Here is a 17,359-nt window from a genome sequence, read left to right as displayed (position 1 = left end):
CCAACAGGTCTGGAATATATGCAAAATGTATTAACTAGGGCTGTCAAAGTTAACGCGTTAACGCAACATCCTCTTAACGCCGTTAATTTTTTTAACGCGCGATTAACGCTCGGTATTAAAAAAAAAAAAAACGCGCATTGTATGATTTATGGCCGTCGGTGGCACCTGTAGTCTTGATCCAGAGGGAAGGTGCGCGTCCACAGGCAGCGGTGTTTCCCCGCGTCCCATTCATTGTCTATAGGTACGTGTCCACAGGGGCGATTTTAAACGCGAGTGGACGCGCCGCTTCCCAGTATTGCACGCTTGGTGGGCGGACACTAGAGGATGATTGACAGGCGCTCTCCTTTAAACAACAACTTTTTGCGAGCGTTCGCGAGCGTTCCCGAGGCGGCGAGTCGAGCCCGGCGCCTCTGATTAGCATAAAGTAGATTCGACTTCAAGGCAAATGAGGAGCGGCCAACTCGCGCGCCGTCTCTCGACATTCGCCGCGACGCTACCAGAATGCATTGCACGGCGTTTCACATAGACAATGAATGGGACGCGGGGAAACACCGCTGCCTGTGGACACGCACCTTATGTGAAAAGCTGTTCACCTTCAAAAGACTGCCAGATGGTTCAGTCGATAAGACCAAAGTCATCTGCGCGTACTGTGGGTATGAAATGAGCTACCATAGAAATACGTCCAGTCTGAGATATCACTTGCAAGCCAATGCACTTATATCCTAACTGTACTTATCTCCTGTTACACTATCTCCTGTGACATGTTCACTTTAATTGTTTGTGATATATTCTTATAACCCAGTTTTGATCCCATGTTTTGGTAAGGGGATATTTGAAGTGTTAAATAAACATTTTCATAAATCAAGTATATTTGCCTTATGTTGTTAAAAGTATTAAGAATATGAACAAAATACATTAATGTACATTTAGAAGAAAAAAAATGTGCCAAAAAAATGCGATTAATTTGCGATTAATCGCGAGTTAACTATGGACAAAATGCGATTAATCGCGATTAAAAAAATCAATCTTTTGACAGCCCTAGTATTAACACATTTTATACACGGTTTCCAATCAGGAAAATATAGGATTAAACATATATTTTGCAGTTGTATGGTTAACCATTTATGGTTTTTATCATTCTTCTGGTAATATGATAAAATGTATCATTCATTTAATTTATCATTTTATTTAGATTTCTCCAAACTTTTTTTTTTTTTTGAGTGATTGTGGTTAATAAAGTTTAAAAAAAATATATGCCATCAGCCCAGAAAATCGGCGGTGAAATCATTACAGGAACTTTGAGAAAGCATCAACTCGGACGGTTAGTCTGCTCCGGACCTGGTTAGCCTGCTCCGGACCTGGTTAGTCTGCTCCGGACCTGGTTAGCCTGCTCCGGACCTGGTTAGTCTCCCAGCATTAGAAGTTTGCTTTACGAAACCGAATCAAGTGAAAATGTTGTCAAGACTAACCGAAATGAGCTTGGCTTATTTGGTAAACTCGCTTTATTGGCGTGCACTTTAACCTAAATGAGACACGATGCCACAAGTGCAAAACACCTGAAAACTTAGACCCTTAAATATCTGCGTCTCGATCTCACAGGACTCACAACAGCTAAATAATGTTGTGGCTCCAGAAAGATCACTGAAGATGCAGCACTATGATATGTCAAATGATATGGGTGAGGTCTAGGTCCTCTGTGCTACAATGTTGGGTCACTAAACCTTTCTACCATCTGAAGCCGTAAACTTGATCGGTAATCAGCGTAAGCAGGATGTGATTCAGAGTGGAAGAACCGGTTTGAGGATTTCGCTGCCACGATTCCAAAATGTGATCACAGAACCCCGACGGCTGCTGTCTTTACAGATCATGCAGTGCGTGTGTTAGTCCTGTTACTCTTACATCACTGATGATCTCCTCAGACGGCACCCTCCACCGGGGATTCTGGTTTCATGGCTTGAGTTTGAGCCAGGGCCGGACTAAGGTGAGCATGGAGAGGATAGAGGACGCCAGGCCACAGGCCCCGACGAAGCCTGGCCCTGTGGAGTAGATCTGTAGCCGGTCTAGTGGGATGAAGATATCGCAAGTGTTCTTCAGCAGGTCCAACAGCAGCGGCGGGTTGCTGTACAACACTGTCGCCAGCAGATGGAGCTGTCTGCGAAGCCGCGCCGGAGAGGGAAGCGTGTAAAGGGAGGAGAAGTGCTCTTCGGGCAGGTCGGTGCCGGGGTTGAGTGATGGTGGGGATTTGGCAGCTCTGTAACGAGCTTCACCCTCAACGAGGAGGTGGAGCTCGTACACATCTCGGGTCAGGTTGAGGATCAGAGCGAAGAGGTAGTACCTGCAGAGAAACACATTATTTTAAACTCCGGTTTGCCTCCCTTGAAGGCTTTTCATGCATTTTAACAACAAAATTGTTGCGATGGTGCTTAAAAAAGGATATTTTGGATCCGTGGCTTGACTGTGTTTCAGACATAGTGATATAAAAATGTAATTTCCTGATTATCCTGCAAAAATAATTCACGATATGATCCCCATATTCATCAAGAAAACCCATCCAAACATTGGCAGACAAATCAAGTCTGCTATTTGAATCTTTTTTACTCCAGAAAGAGGGTTACTGATTATTTATATTTATTTAACAAAAGTGCTACAGATGCAATAATATGTTAAAAAAAAAACCCCCACCTGAAAGATCTTTGACTCCATTTCTGCTGGTCGAGTTTGGAGATGAGGCCCATTTTTCCGGCCCAGAGGACGTTGTCACAGGCGAAGTACATGGCTCTGTTGAGGTGGCTGATGGTCAGGCAGAGCCTCAGGATGCTGTCAGACAGGTGGATGGCTCTCTTGGCGGCCTCCAGCGCCTCCACGGAGTTTCCCAGACGCAGCACTGTGGGGAACACAAACGTGCATGAGCCTGCCATCATTTTTCGTGTCGGTGCTTGAAAAAAAATCTCACCCGTCTGCTTCACTCACACTTTCTTGTCAGGCTCATGTGTGCTTCCAGCTGACTGACGGTTCTGAGGAGTTCAGACGCCGCCCCGCCCTTCTGCAGCGTGTAGCCCAGCAGCGTGCAGGCATACTGAGCGGCCCTGAGTCACAACACACACAATAAACTTAGATTTTAGATTTCAAACAGGTCAACATTAATACAGAAAGTGTCATACAGAAAATAAAATCTTACACAACTAGAAAGCAGAGATATAGGAATAACATTTTATTTTTTTGTCCAAAAAGGCATATAATAATAATAATAATAATAATCATATATGGAATGGAAGGGACACTTATCAGATATATTATAGTTTATTGCATGTTCATTGAATTACATGAATACATACATATTAAACGTATTTAACGGATTTAAAATAAATAAATATATAACAAATAAGTAAATAAACCCCTCGGGGTTAAAACGGCCATCTTGGTGACCCTGAAAACTCTTTACTGTTGTTGACTTTTATTTCAACATACCTTGTTTACTCCTAACTAACTAATACTGACTACTGAAGGCAGAATATTAAATTGAATATGTAAACAACAACACATTGTCTTGTATTTTCATCATGCTAGCAGCGATGTAGCGTTAGCTAATTAGCGAACTACGACTAACGATAATTACTTTTTTGTTATTGCGTATAAAAGTTGTAATATTACCTAATGACTCTCTCCTTGGCTTGGCTCTGGGCGTTAAACCGAACCCACGTTTCCATGCTGGCTTCTTTTTAGCTGCAGTTAAAAGTGTTTAGACGTCAACCTGCTAGCTGCTTGTCCCAGAAACACTTCGTAGTTAGCAGCTAACTGTCGCTAGCAGCGTCTCGCGCACTTTTTTACGTTTAATCACAGAAGAACTTTAATATCTATTTTACTATCTAGTTTCGGTTTCTTTGCACACAGATGAGATCATAACTATCAGAATCCGTTCATCCACAACAACACAAACTTCTTCCGCTTCTTTTTCTTCTTCTTCGTCGGTTTTTAATGTTGGTTGGAAACCAGCGTACACCTGCATTACCGCCACCTACCGGATTGGAGTGTGGAGCAATTAGATTAACAGGGAAATAAATAAATACAATTTAATAACAAATAAAGAAAAAGCACTAATTTTAATATTAATAATAATAAGCATACAATTTTAACTAAATAATAATAGAGGCAATAGATTTGCTCTGAATTTTGTAAATTGACTGGCTTTTAAAATGGAACAGAACGTCACCTTCTTATATTTGTAATTTGACAGCTGACCACACTCCTGTCTCTTTTACTCCACTCTTCTTCTACAGGCTACATCAGACATATAACCGTCCTCTGGTGCTCTGTATGTCTTCGCCTTCTATCGCTGATGAAATACGCCAACTTAAAGAAGCGGCTCGTACGTAATCCAATCAGTAAATTGATTTAAAATTGACTTAAAATTAAATTAAATGAATCTTCTTCCTTTATTTGACTCATTTACGGCGTATTGCTGCTCCCCTGCAAGGATGATTGTATGATTTATGACCATTTGTTTATCTTATTTTAATATACAGTCAACATCTTTACAATAAAATAACTACAAAATAAAAAATAACATTCTTTAGTACATATATTGTTCAAGTGTCAGAATAAACATGTTAAATGTTTAATGAAATGGTATATGTCCCAAACCAGCAGCACCTGTGTGTTTGGAGTCCATTGATCAGTCAAATCTCATTTTTTAAGTGTTTTATTATAATGCATTTTTATACCGATACATCTTCTACTGTATTCATACTATCACACCACAGATGTGACAACCGATCATCTTCGCCAGCCGACGTGGGGAGCGGGCGGCTTTCACATTTCCAGTGGACTCAACAGAACAAACTTCAGTGATCTTCAGACTTCAGAATGTTTAGATTTTATCCACGTTTGAATTATGTTAAAGTATTTAACATCATTTCCAATATCATTTCCTGGAGATAACTAAGTTATTTACTTGTAATTATGGGAAAGTAGAGACAGAGTTCAGTGGGTAGAGCTCTAATTAATTCAGTCCTATTAATAACTGGTTTTCTTATTTGGTATTTGGCATGTCTCAAGACAATTTCCCTTTTTAATTAGTAGTTAATAAAATGGTGCTTTCTAGGAAACTTCCATGGAAATGATGATAACAGAAGCGTAAAATTAAGCATTACCAAAAAAAAAAGAGAAACTGCAGTTTTGAAGCCTAAAGGGGACTTTTATTAAAAGTGATAATCTAAAATTAAAAAATTAAAATGTAATTCCATGATATAGAATTTAATTCACAATCACTTGCGCCTCCTAAATGGAAGGATTAATATCCCTGAAGTGTAACTCGTTAAACTGAGATGATTAAATGTTTGTTTTTATGAGTAAAAATGAAAATGCAATAACCCGATTGCATTATTTATGTCACATTTAAATGTTCAAAATGTATATGTTAATAACAGGATACATCTTATGTTTATGTAAAAAATATACGTGCTAATTCGATGATTGCATTTTCATTTTTTACTCAAATAACGTGTCCGTATGTAAAAAGTTATAACTATTATGGAATTACATTTTTCCTTTTCAAGTTTACATTATTATCATCAGAAGTCCCATCTGGGACTCCACAGCACAGAATAAAGTTAGTTATCTATTTGTTTACATCAATATATGTGATCTGATGGTAGTGAGATGGTGATAATCCTCTGATGATGATGACTTTAATTATATTCTGAGACACTTGTACCTCCCTGAATATGGGCAGATAAATATGACATCTATTTGTGTCGTCCATGCGAAGGGTTAAAATAGTGCAAAGCACACTCATTCATATTTTTTACACTCACAAAATAGTAAGGCAATAAATAATACAACTCAGGTGTGATGAGTGCTTTGTTAATATGTTTTTCTATCTCTATAAACCAGTTTGACACGTTGTGATATCTTTCACTAGACAGATACCTGAGGGAATCACAAGAAAACCGACGAAAGATTTTCAACGGCAAAAACGAAAAATATGAATATTCGTGTGTAGAAAGAAAAATGTGTGTTCGTTTTTTTTAAAAATCCAGTGTCGGCGCATCTACGGTCGATAAGAAGGAAAAAAAAAGGCACAAATCACAAATACGTGTATATGGCTGATCTTTGTTGGATCAGATGACGACCGTTTCCATGGCAACGCTCACATATCTGTATCTCTACCAAAGATCAAATATTGGTTTGGATTGGTCCAAAGATTTGTACCCTTTGATATTGATTACGTTGTACCCTTTTATCGGATCGTGTCCTTCGTTACGTTACGACTCTGAATGAGTACTTGAATTGATTGCCCCAGTGCATTGTGGGATGGTTTCACCATAGATATAAAACAGTAGATGAACGGATAACGTACGGATATGTAATCGGAACTTATTTGTCTACAAACAATCATCAATAGTGTTTTTCTATTCAAAGTAATGAGTGTAAAACAAGTTGTTTTTTTTGCAATTAACTTCACTAACGACTCACGTGACTAACGTCAATGTTTGCTTTCACAAGTGGACTATCTGTCTCTTTATACTACATCGATTGCTCTACCCACAATGCACCTTGGCGGTGAGAATGGGAATCGGATCAGCGTTACATACGAATGCTACTCGCAGTTTTTTTTTTCTTCAACTTTCTACTCATGTTTGCCTTTATTTCAAAATAAGAGCTCAAAATCAGAACTGCTTTCACATAATCCAAATGAGCTGGATGAGAATAAACAGGACTATTATTATTTTTGGCTTTGATAACAGTGGAGGATGGTGTGGAATGGTTTGTCTGGAGGTACCGGAGACGATGCTGGGTGCACAGCAGGGTACAGTATAGGGCTTTAAAAGAAGAATACAATGCTGTGGGGATTCTGTAGTCCGGATCCTTTCAGAGGATTGATTGACTTCAAACCTTTCAGTGATGAATTAAATAATAATAAATTGTGACTGCACTGTAGTTATGAGGTAATTTTGGCTTTGGTGATTCTCCACCAACCATTTGGTTACACAGAGGGGTAGCACTGTTTCATTACAACAACAACACTACTCTTAAAGCTAAATGTCTGTATGTTTTTTGGCTTTTTAGTGTTTTGGTACAAAAATAATATAGATTGAGCTGAGCATAATAAGGAGGGGGGCGGGGCTAACCAGCTATCAATGCTAACAGTTTGAGTTTAGATCAACGTACAGCACAAGCACAGAGATGACATAAACACTGGTTTCCTCCTGTTCCGTTCCCCGTGTCCGTGAAAGGTTCTCCAGGTTCTCCAGGTAACGGTTTGGAAGCTCCTTGAAAAGACGGCGCTTTCAAGGATTTACGTTCCCATGAAACTAAACTCTCAGATACGTTTCCAGAGACGAAACATAAAACGACAAAACTACATCGTACGTTTAATAAAAAAACAAAAAAAATGGTGGTTTGGATTAAAGTTACTACGAAATTTAAACATAAGTTATTAGTTCACACGTGAGTTTTTGGACCCGTCCACTACCTCGACCTCTTAATACACCTTCAATACATTTCCCTTGAAATGTAATTCACAATATAGTTTAGTTACGTGGGAACGACACCATCTAAAGAGAACTCTAATGTTTGTGTTTTTCCCCCAGAGGTACCGCATTTCTTTGTGTTTTTTAACTTCTTTTTTTACATATACTGTGTATATATATATATCCCACAATGTGCACAACACAACAATTAGGAGAAATCCAAATTGCATAAAAGGGGAAACTGGATTTCTGAAACACATCACTGCATCTCTGCAGTGGAAACAAACGTCTTTAAGTTGGGAATCGTTTTACCTTCGTGTTTGACTTCAGATTGTAAAGCATTAAAAAAACCACAGCACTGTTATTTCCGTGTGGCTCCGTGTGTGTGTGTGTGTGTGTGTGTGTTTGATTGTTACCAGCAGTGTGTTGATCATTAATGTTTCCTGTATGTGTTTTTTGCTCTGTGTATCAATTCGACAGCGTATTTGGCAACATGTGTATCCGTGTGCACACATTCAGAGGATCAGATCAGTTAGCAGGCCCCGGGTCTGCCAACGGCATAGTGTGCAACACCTCATCCAGAAGCTGCAGGGCGCGGTGCAGGTGGACCTCCACCCAGCAGGGCGTGTGTTTGATGCTCTGCCGCGGGTAGTCCGGCCCCCAGCCCTTCACGAAGCTCAACCGCAGGATGCACAGGCGCCTCAGGTCGTCCACGCCGATCCCCGCCGCCGCAGACAGACCTGAATCACAGACATAAGCCCTCTGTTACAGACACAGCCAATGAGAGAGCTTTCCTGGTGTTTTCACAGCTACGTGGGGAGGGCCGACCCTGAACTTGAGCACAGTAGCACAGAGGAGACGGGCCTATGGGATGTTTGCTGCAAGATGATTTGTTGGTGAGAAAGTTGGATCCCCCGTGGGGAAAACTTTGTTTTTCAGGATGTTTTGTTCCGTCCAAATACTGGGAAAATTAGGACATATGGGAGTCCGAAAGACATGCAACTATGTTCTCAGGCATTTCTTTTGGGCTTTGTCTGAAGATGATATATGTTCTAGCTACATCAAAACACGTCATACATACATAAACATGGCAGGAGAACCAAATCAGACCACTAAGACAGCTCCTCTCGGCTTCCTTTCCAGCATTACTGCCTGCATTTTTGCTTTTTCGTTAACATACATAAAGACATTTACACCATAAAATCACCAGAATGCAGGAAAATTAAGTGTTTGATGCTCAAAATTAAATGATTCAATCAAACAACGGTGCTTTCTGATTGGCTGCTGTCTGGGATCATAACGATATAGCAAAGAACAACAAATACAATCAATTCTACCTTGAACCTTGCACCATATCCAACACTTACTGACTGCAGGTGCAATTCCCCCGACGCTGCCTGGCCCGGGAATGTTTCCTGCCACGGCGGCCGCCTGTGCAGCGGCTGCAGCCTGAGCCGTCGCCGCCTGCTGCTGCATCTGTCTGTGACACTGCCGCAGGTCGAACACCTGACGGGGGACGACATGCAGTCACTCTCCATTCAAACAGCCGGCGCTTCTCCCTCACGTCTGACTCTCTATCTGTGAGCGGGCGACTCTGACCTTGATGTAGGCTCCGGGGTAGATCTTGTGCACGGCGTCTCCCGGCGCTCGGCCGGCCTCCCTGTCGAGGTAGTAGCTCTGCACAAACACGGCGTGGTCGCTCATACAGCGCATCCACACGTCGCCCTCGCCGCGACACTCCAGCTGCACGCCTTTCCCGATGTGCAACCTGGAACGGATTTCTTTCTGTTATTTTTTGGCTTGGTCACGCAACACAGATAAAGGCTATTTTAAATGCGTTTAAGGAGACTCGCCTGGCTCTCTCGCTTGCGTCTGTGCGGTGGACGTTACTCAGCTGGCCCAGACAGAAGCGGTCGCCGCCGGACGGGTCGACGTAACCGTCCACGGTGACGACGGGGCAGCTGGAGGGCACCTTGAACATCTCACCCACCTGAACGTCCATTTCAAAGTAGGAGATCGAGCACCAGAACTCTGGTCCTGCAAAGGAAACAATGGAGGGTCAGATGTCAAACACGTCATTAATGAACACAGATTCATCATAAGATATATGACCCACAGAGATGTTTTTACAGAAATTAAATATTTCTTTCTACGTCAACAGAAACCAGGGCGAGGCAACCATAGGCATGCATTCCCCCACTGGAAACGAGTGGCATATTGTGATAGAGTTTTTTTTTTAGATGTTAATTACAGCAGTTTGATTGACTTGTTCATTAGTGACCAAATTCATAGCCGATGAACCGTCATGGTGGAAGTTTGGTTGGTTAATGTGGATGGTTTCATAAGGACGGCAGCCTCCATGTATAATTACAATGTCCTAAATATGGGAGGACAATGTTTGATAAAAATGTTGCATGTTTCCTGTATGAATGGGATAAAAGTACAGATCTGTTGGACATTCAAAAATGAATATTTATATGGCACACTGATTAAAAAATGGGATTTCAAATAAAAAAGGTTGCCGCCCCCGAGGTAGACGTCAGGATGTAAACAGGGATGCAGTGCACGTGCAGTTATCCTGTGAAATCACAGCGTGTTGATCTCTAACCTGGATGGTTGGACACAGAAGGAGGGAAAGAGGCCGAGCCGTGATGCTGAGACCCTGAAAGCAGAAAAATCTCTTAGTTTTCCAAAAAGCTGAACGTGACGGGATGAAGGAGGGGGAGCATGCTTACATGTTTTAGGTGATTTTCTGCCCGGACATGAATGTTTTCTATGGATCTATTTCTGACATTGCACTGCCTTTACCTTTAATCATGCTGACACATCCCTCCCATATAGAGTGAACATATTTCTGCATACAAAGTGATGAGAAGATAGAAAGATCAGAGAGTGTGGATGTGAACATCTGTATCTTACAGTGGTGGTTGGGATGATGGAAGGGAGCTTGTTGGTGACCGCGCCCGTTCTGCTGGGGTCCTACGGGAGTGTAGGAGGCCGTGCTGCTGCCTGTCCACACCGCTGAACGACAGGGAACCAATGGTCACCATTTAATTCACTATAACTGCATAAAATGATGCCCATCAAATCAGTTTCACCATGAAAGCGTGCGACACAAAGGTGTTTTTTGTGTCACTGAAACAAAGTCGTATTTATAAATAGTGTGCATGTATTTATAGAGGGTGATTTCTATTATTTTCATCATTATTTTATTATTTATTATAAGGATGTGGGTGAGGTGATTGTTTAAGTTATAGCAAATTAGTTAAAATCTGGGTTTAACTTAACTGATCATAAAAAACAGTCATAATAATTATAAATAAATGTAATATTGATATTATATTATATATATATATATATATATATATATATATATATATATATACATACATATACATACACACACACACACTAGGGAAGCTAGTATTTTCATCCTCAAACGTCTGATCCAGAGAGTCGACAGTTTAATCCCAGAAATGATTAACGTTATGTTTGAAAGCCCAAATATCCAATTATATTCCTACTCCTTTTCATACGTGTGATATTTATTAGCATGTTTTAGAAAGTGCAGCTTCCCCATTCTTCCTTTTCCTCCTTTTATTTTGGTAGTTTTGATAACCATTAGGCATTTAGGTGAAAGAAAATATACACACTATTGCAAGTGTAACCAAGCATCTTTAGTTAGCTTTTACATATCGTATAAAATGATGTCACTTATTAAACCGGGCCAATAATAATGTGTAGTGCAGCCTAAAGTCATGTATAAGTACTTCATAATGATGTATGTATACAAGGCTAACCCATTAAAATAATAATTATCATTTCTCATTGACAGATTCATTTAGAACATACTGTATTTCTACATCACAATAATATTTAATAATAATTGATATTTGCTTATGACAGGTTGTACTCATGTTACTGTGTACTTTGCATGTATTTGCTGTGGTGGGGACTCACTGTGGAAGGCGACCTGGCTCTGCGAGTGTTTATTGCTGCTGTATCCGTTCTGTCCGTGTGCGTTGTTAGGAGGTAGGGAGGCCTGCTGGGGGTGGGGGGGCTGGGAGGGCTGCTGGGCTGCCTGTTGCTGAGGAGGGGGTTGGGTCGGCGTTGGAGGTCGCGGCGCCGGCGTCATGACTCGAGCCTGCGGTGAAGCGGCCTGCCGTCCGACGTCGCCGAGCCCCCCCTGCAGCGGTAGCATGGAGGCGGAGCCAGACACTGAGAACAGAAGAACAGCTTCAGCTGCCTCACCTGTGCTCAGAGCTCACGTTACAATAAAGCAGCTGCTGCCATCAGCCGGGTTTCATCAGCAATTCTCTCTTTGTCTTACTTGCCTGAAAGTTTTTTATATATATATATATATATATATATATATATATTAGGGCTGTCCCAATGAACGTGTTAACACGGGATGATTAATATGTCGATTTTTATTTTTTTTACGCTTTGACGATGTTGGCTCTCTGGGTCGGACGTTCAAGTATAAAAAAATAAAAACAAAGATGGAACAATCAATAAACACACAGCCTCATAAAACGACTAAAATACAACATCAGCCGATACCACGAAGGCAGCGTGGCGTTAACCTCTCATCATGGTGGAGCCGAGCTGCAGCAATAACCCCATCATCAAAACATGGCAGGTCTGGGAGTGTTGGAGGGTGATGATGTCACCCCCCCCCTCCAACTGGCCATCAACCTCCAACAGCCCCATAATTCTCTTCCCTCGTCCAAGTATGTCAGAGGCCCATTCCCATGGATTAATCACCATTAATCATGATTAATCATGATTAATCATGATTAATCACCATTCATAAGCATACCCGAAACATTCCCATTCTCTCCGTATATTGTTGCAGGAAAAGAGAGATAAATGATAGAAAAATGCAACAGAATTTGCTTTAACCTCATCACTTAAAGGAGAATAGTGCTGGTCTACCTTAAAGATCAGTCCACCTTAAGTGTTCCTGAGCTGGATGACAACAAGAAAGGAACTTAGCATTTATTGTTTTTTTATACTCAAATGTCCAGCTGAGCCAACAGCACTATTTATATACGTATAAATGTGTAAATTAAGTAAATATTTATATAAATATGAAATACTCTAATATGAATTCTCTAATTAGTGAAACATTCAACACTTCATACACCTTTGGGTGAGACAGGCAGGTTCATACGGATACCTTTGGGTGAGACAGGCAGGTTCATATGGATACCTTTGGGTGAGACAGGCAGGTTCATATGGATACCTTTGGGTGAGACAGGCAGGTTCATACGGATACCTTTGGGTGAGACAGGCAGGTTCATATGGATACCTTTGGGTGAGACAGGCAGGTTAGAGTATCTGGAGGCCGACGGGGGTCCGTGGGGCTCAGAGGACCGCTGTGGGGGGGTCAAGGGCTGGCCATAGTGGTCCGGAGGAAGCAGCTTCAGGGCAGCCTGGTGGTCGGACAGAGGCATGCCGGGGGGCAGGTCCATCTGTATACAGTCGTGGATGTACTCCTCTTTGATCAGGCCGCTTGGTGCTGCTGAAGGACAAAATATACATCAGATACCAAGCAGAATACAAATTAAATACAAAATAAACTCATTTTTTAGTCCGTTTCCACAGCCGCCATCTTGACATGTCAATGCAGGATAAACACAGGTGTAAATAACATTAATTATGGACCTGTTGCATTTAGGTGGTGCCTGGTTATTGTGCTTGCTGGCTAAATAGACCGGGACCATAATTAAATGTATCAACAGTGTCTGTCTTTACCCTGCAATTACAGTGTCAAAATGGCTGCTGTGAAAAGTGTGGTCAAGACGGTTTGATCACATGGGAAACATAGAAATAAACAGGTGGATAGAATGGAGCTCACCTGTATTTTGAAGGCTGAGACCAACTGTCAAAGAAGACAGAAAGACACAAGATGAAAATCCCGACACTTAAAACTGAGTTGTTTTTTTTTAAATGTGTGTGAAGGCGGACCTACCGATGCCCGGTGACACCACCCTCTCATAATGGTAGGGGTTGACACACACGTTGTCGTACTTCAGGTCAAAGGCGTATTGGCAGAACTTGACGTGCTTGAGTTCGTTCTTGTGGAGGTCGGGCCAACGCCACAGCCGCGCATAAATGACGTGGGGGAAACCTTTCCTTCCTGCCACCTGAGGAGAGCAACCACCACCACTCAATGTCTGGTTCAAGCAACTACATCCAAGCTCTTAAAACAAATGTTCACTTTACTTTCACTAACAGACCAAGAAACTACTGATCAAGCACATCCTGGGTCCAGTTCCATTGATTCCCTCTTATTTTGTAGTCTCCGTCTCTTTTATTTTGTAGTTTTATTCTTGCTTTAGTTTCCCCTCCCCTTTTTTCTGTGTATCACCTGTATCTGATTAGTCACTTCAGCCTTGACCCGCCTCCTTGTGTCTCCGACCAATCAGCCTTCAGCCTGCCCTTCATGTTGTCCACCTGTGTCTTGTTTCTTGGTGTATTTAGTCGTGTTTCTGTGTGTCTTGGTCAGTGGACCTCTGGTCTATTTGTGTCTCCCAGCCGGTTCACACTGTGTTACACTGGTCCCTGGTTACCCCGGTTACCCTGGTTACCCAGGTTACCCTGGTTACCCCATGTTATCCGGTTTGTGAACCAATCCTCTCCCCGTTGTCACGTTTCCCCGGTGTTCCTGAGATATAGTGGATTTTACCTGCCTTTGTTTTTGGACTCTTCTCTTCTGTTGCCTGACTTTAGGACTTCAGTTAAGTTTGATTGGTTGATTATTAAACGTTTTGTTCCAGTTACCCCTCTAATGCATCTGCTTTTGGGTCCTAATCTGCCATGGAGATGGTTTGCTGTGTTTTCCTTTCTTTTTAATTCTGACCTGATGAAGATCCAAGCAGGACTGATGATGTTGGACTGGTGTGCATGCCTTATTCTTTTCCTCTATGATGCTGTACTGATAGTCTAGCACCTTCATGATGTGCATTCATCCCTCTCAGTCTGTTTGAGAATGAGTACTAAAGGTTTAACCTGCAGACGTCCGTCCAGCGTCCTCTGGATGGTGACACACTTGCTGGGATGGACTCCGTTGGTGGTGATGGCGGTGATGAGGGAGTCCAGCTCGTCCTTCTTCTCCTTCAGCTTCTTCACCAAGCTCTCGATCGCACGCTTGGCGAAGCCCTCGTTCTCGCCGCCCTGCCGGTGGCACATGAGGCTGTGGACGATGCTGAGGCACGCGTCATTGCTGCTGGGAGGGTTCACCGACATGATGCTGCAAAACAACAACAGCAGCAGGAGGAGGAGGAGAAGGAGGGCTTGTTACGCTTAATCTTGTTCCACCGTTTGCTTCATTGTTTTCGTGCTGAGACTTTGCTAAAAGCTGGAATGACTCCGGTCTTCCTCACCTGGTGTTGAGTTGGTCAGCCAATGAGTGACCAGACAGTTCACTGGCATCATGATGGCCCAGCTCTGAATCCGTCCCTGTTAGCAGAGTGGGGAGACCAGGAATTATCAGATGAAAAGCCAACAATTACAATTGTCATACGACAGTAATAATAATAAATAACCAACGCTGTATCCAGTCCTCTTTACACATCCATGGTTAAAGTCCTGTGTTTGTTTATCCCACTCTCCTCCCTCTCCCCTCCACCGTAAGTAAGTCTCTCTCTCTCTCTCACTGATTTATATGGCGTCTCTAACTGACCGGTGCATTTTCACGTGGATGAGTTTAATTTGTGCATCCGCCATGAAAAAAGGAACCTAATTGGTTTTCCATTGGCACCGTTTACACAGAATTTAACGCATTATACCTGCAAGCACCACCAGGGAGATGCATCACTAGTTGCACATCTAATGCCACGGTGTCAGATAACAGATATAACAGATAATAAAAGATGCTGAAATGACTCCATAATGATGGTGTTTTGTCAGAAGTCATGTTTTTTAGGTCTGTCTGCAAGAAGACAAGCAAACAACTTTTAAAATGGTTGTTTTCTGAATGGAGTCTGGTTGATGGGTGCTAGGCTACGCTAACATGCTCCATCAACACTCCAAATAAGTTCATCTAGACATGAATACGGCAGAGATGTAGACGATCTGTGGTTTATTCACATTTCTCCACATGGTCTGGTCTGGTCTCTGGACTAATATGAGCGATATCGTAGAGCTCTGGGGGACTTAGGACGGATGCAATATTTGTTTTCTCCATTTCTGATTTGGCAACATCAGGGATGACATGGAGGAGCATCAAGAAGGCGATAAGCTTTCACGACACATTCGTGTCATTTCCACTTGAATAGTGGATGGATGGATAGATAGATACTTTATTGATCCAGAGGGAAATGTCAATGATAGGTTACACATCTCACAAATTTAGAGACATAACCTCAGGCTCTCAAAACTTATGATGTGATTCTTTCACTATTACTATTTTCTGATATTTTAAAGACTAAACATATTCAATATTAATTAAAAAAAATATTGAAGAACAATTGAAGAACACACACACACACACACACACACACACACACACACACACACACACACACATCAAATGAAAAAAACTTCCAACAATGTGAAGAACCCGAGCCTGTGTGTGCTGATCAAACACGACCCTGAGCAGTGTCCAGGCCACGAATTCACTTCACATCTCCATGTTCCAACTCACCTGATATCTACGGATCTATACATTAGTATGCGGCTGCTGGAACTTTACCATGACGGAAATAAAGATGGGGGGGCAGAGAAGCAGAATATGTCGGCCCCGGTGTGAGAGGTATATCATTGAAAAGGTTGAGGCATTAGAAAGCAGGTTACAGTCAGCAACAATGTAGCACGCTAACGACTTCCCCCCTTCGAACACTCGGCTACAATGTAGCGCAGCGGGGAGAGCGGATGGATACATAGTTTCTACTCACACATCAGAAGAAGTTGGACGGTGAAGACGTATCGTACTCCCGACGGCTCTACGTGTTGTGTGTTGACCAGAAGCCGCTTGTCTTGTGTTTATACTCTCCGCGTCCACCTCGCTGCTGCTCCGCTCAGTTCCTCGTCAAGCAGCAGAGCTAATGTTTATCTCTCGTGCGTCCCTCCGCCGCGCTAACGTGAGGTTTCTCGGCTTGCTTGTTGTTTTTTTTTTTTTTTCCTTTAATCGCTCCCGCTGTCTCCTCGTGCATCCTGTCTGTTTGCCCCCCTCCCCTCCCTCCACTCGCGCACGCCACAATAACAATAGAGGGGGAGACGTCGTGCGCGTCAGTGTCTCGACATGCGGCAGCCAATGGGCGAGCAGGTCTCACGGGGACCGCGGCTCTCGGCCAATCGCGGGGCGGTTCTCACAGAAAGGGCCGCGAGCCAGAGTCTGTCTGGTTCGTCTAGATTGACAGGTCTGCGAGACTGTTTTTTTAAGGTGGCGCCGCTGAGATTACCCCCACAACCCGCCCCCCCCCCCCCCCCCCCCCCCCCACCACCCCAAACACTCACGAACTGCAACACTCCACTCTTTAATGGTCAGAAAACATCCTTAAGAAAAACCATAATCTGGGATCTTCAATTCAAGTGGTTGACAGTGAGCTGCATCATTTACAAATCCATGAAATCAAAGAATGTACAGTAATTCAGTGTGATTTTTATTTACAAGAACTGACATGAGCTACATGTAACATTTGAAAGATATGTATGATATTAAATAAATAAATAATAAGTATCTTATGATCCCAGGTATGTCATGATGCCATGAGTCCACCGGTTCTGAAACGTTAAAGGATCATACCGGTCTAATTCTGACTTCTCTCCATTAGCAGAGGTTTGGTCCTCAACACTTCCTGTGTGCATCACTTTACGCGTCTACGTTAGTAGAGCTCATTGTACCCGTTTTAACCGCCATTCCTGAAACGGACGTTTTT

General features: G+C 42.5%; 2 protein-coding genes across 5 annotated transcripts; both read right to left on the bottom strand.

Annotated features, from left to right (window-relative positions):
- Positions 1-308: 308 nt before the first annotated feature.
- Positions 309-3,955, bottom strand: pex11b (peroxisomal biogenesis factor 11 beta). Of its 3 annotated transcripts, none has more exons than XR_014598660.1 (5): positions 3,652-3,955; positions 2,971-3,086; positions 2,683-2,884; positions 1,399-2,335; positions 311-1,327 (listed from the first exon to the last, which is right to left on the bottom strand). XR_014598660.1 is itself a non-coding variant. In XM_084032173.1 (4 exons), exons 1-4 carry the CDS (start codon positions 3,705-3,707, stop codon positions 1,948-1,950), a joined length of 762 nt encoding a protein of 253 aa, XP_083888299.1. In that variant the 5' UTR covers positions 3,708-3,955; the 3' UTR covers positions 309-1,947. The 3 variants fall into 3 exon arrangements, 1 of the variants encoding a protein (XP_083888299.1); XR_014598661.1 differs by having other exon boundaries at positions 313-1,338; XM_084032173.1 differs by having other exon boundaries at positions 309-2,335.
- Positions 3,956-4,685: 730 nt separating this feature from the next.
- smad10a (SMAD family member 10a) lies at positions 4,686-16,709 on the bottom strand. Of its 2 annotated transcripts, none has more exons than XM_084033003.1 (13): positions 16,376-16,709; positions 14,864-14,939; positions 14,490-14,730; positions 13,450-13,624; positions 13,336-13,359; positions 12,787-12,999; positions 11,433-11,690; positions 10,392-10,493; positions 10,081-10,134; positions 9,326-9,509; positions 9,072-9,240; positions 8,840-8,978; positions 4,686-8,212 (listed from the first exon to the last, which is right to left on the bottom strand). In XM_084033003.1, exons 1-13 carry the CDS (start codon positions 16,377-16,379, stop codon positions 8,001-8,003), a joined length of 1,851 nt encoding a protein of 616 aa, XP_083889129.1. In that variant the 5' UTR covers positions 16,380-16,709; the 3' UTR covers positions 4,686-8,000. The 2 variants fall into 2 exon arrangements, with proteins under 2 accessions (XP_083889129.1, XP_083889130.1); XM_084033004.1 differs by having other exon boundaries at positions 12,787-12,996.
- Between the last annotated feature and the right edge of the window lie 650 nt (positions 16,710-17,359).

Source organism: Eutrigla gurnardus (assembly GCF_963514095.1).
Source record: "Eutrigla gurnardus genome assembly, chromosome: 17".
In the NCBI taxonomy this organism is placed as follows: Eukaryota; Metazoa; Chordata; class Actinopteri; order Perciformes; family Triglidae; genus Eutrigla; species Eutrigla gurnardus.
This window is presented reverse-complemented; position numbering and strand designations above follow the sequence as displayed.

Bases quoted from the DNA above. Each gene is read 5' to 3' on its own strand.
- pex11b (XM_084032173.1), bottom strand. From the start codon at position 3,707: ATGGAAACGTGGGTTCGGTTTAACGCCCAGAGCCAAGCCAAGGAGAGA. The intron at 2,885-2,970 runs GTGAGTGAAGCA...TGTTCCCCACAG, and splicing joins CATGAGCCTGACAAGAAAGT to TGCTGCGTCTGGGAAACTCC. The intron at 2,336-2,682 runs GTGGGGGTTTTT...GTTTCTCTGCAG, and splicing joins TGGAGTCAAAGATCTTTCAG to GTACTACCTCTTCGCTCTGA.
- smad10a (XM_084033003.1), bottom strand. The intron at 13,625-14,489 runs GTTAAACCTTTA...TGCTCTCCTCAG, and splicing joins CGCTGGACGGACGTCTGCAG to GTGGCAGGAAGGAAAGGTTT. The intron at 8,979-9,071 runs GTCAGAGTCGCC...GTCCCCCGTCAG, and splicing joins ACCCCGGAGCCTACATCAAG to GTGTTCGACCTGCGGCAGTG.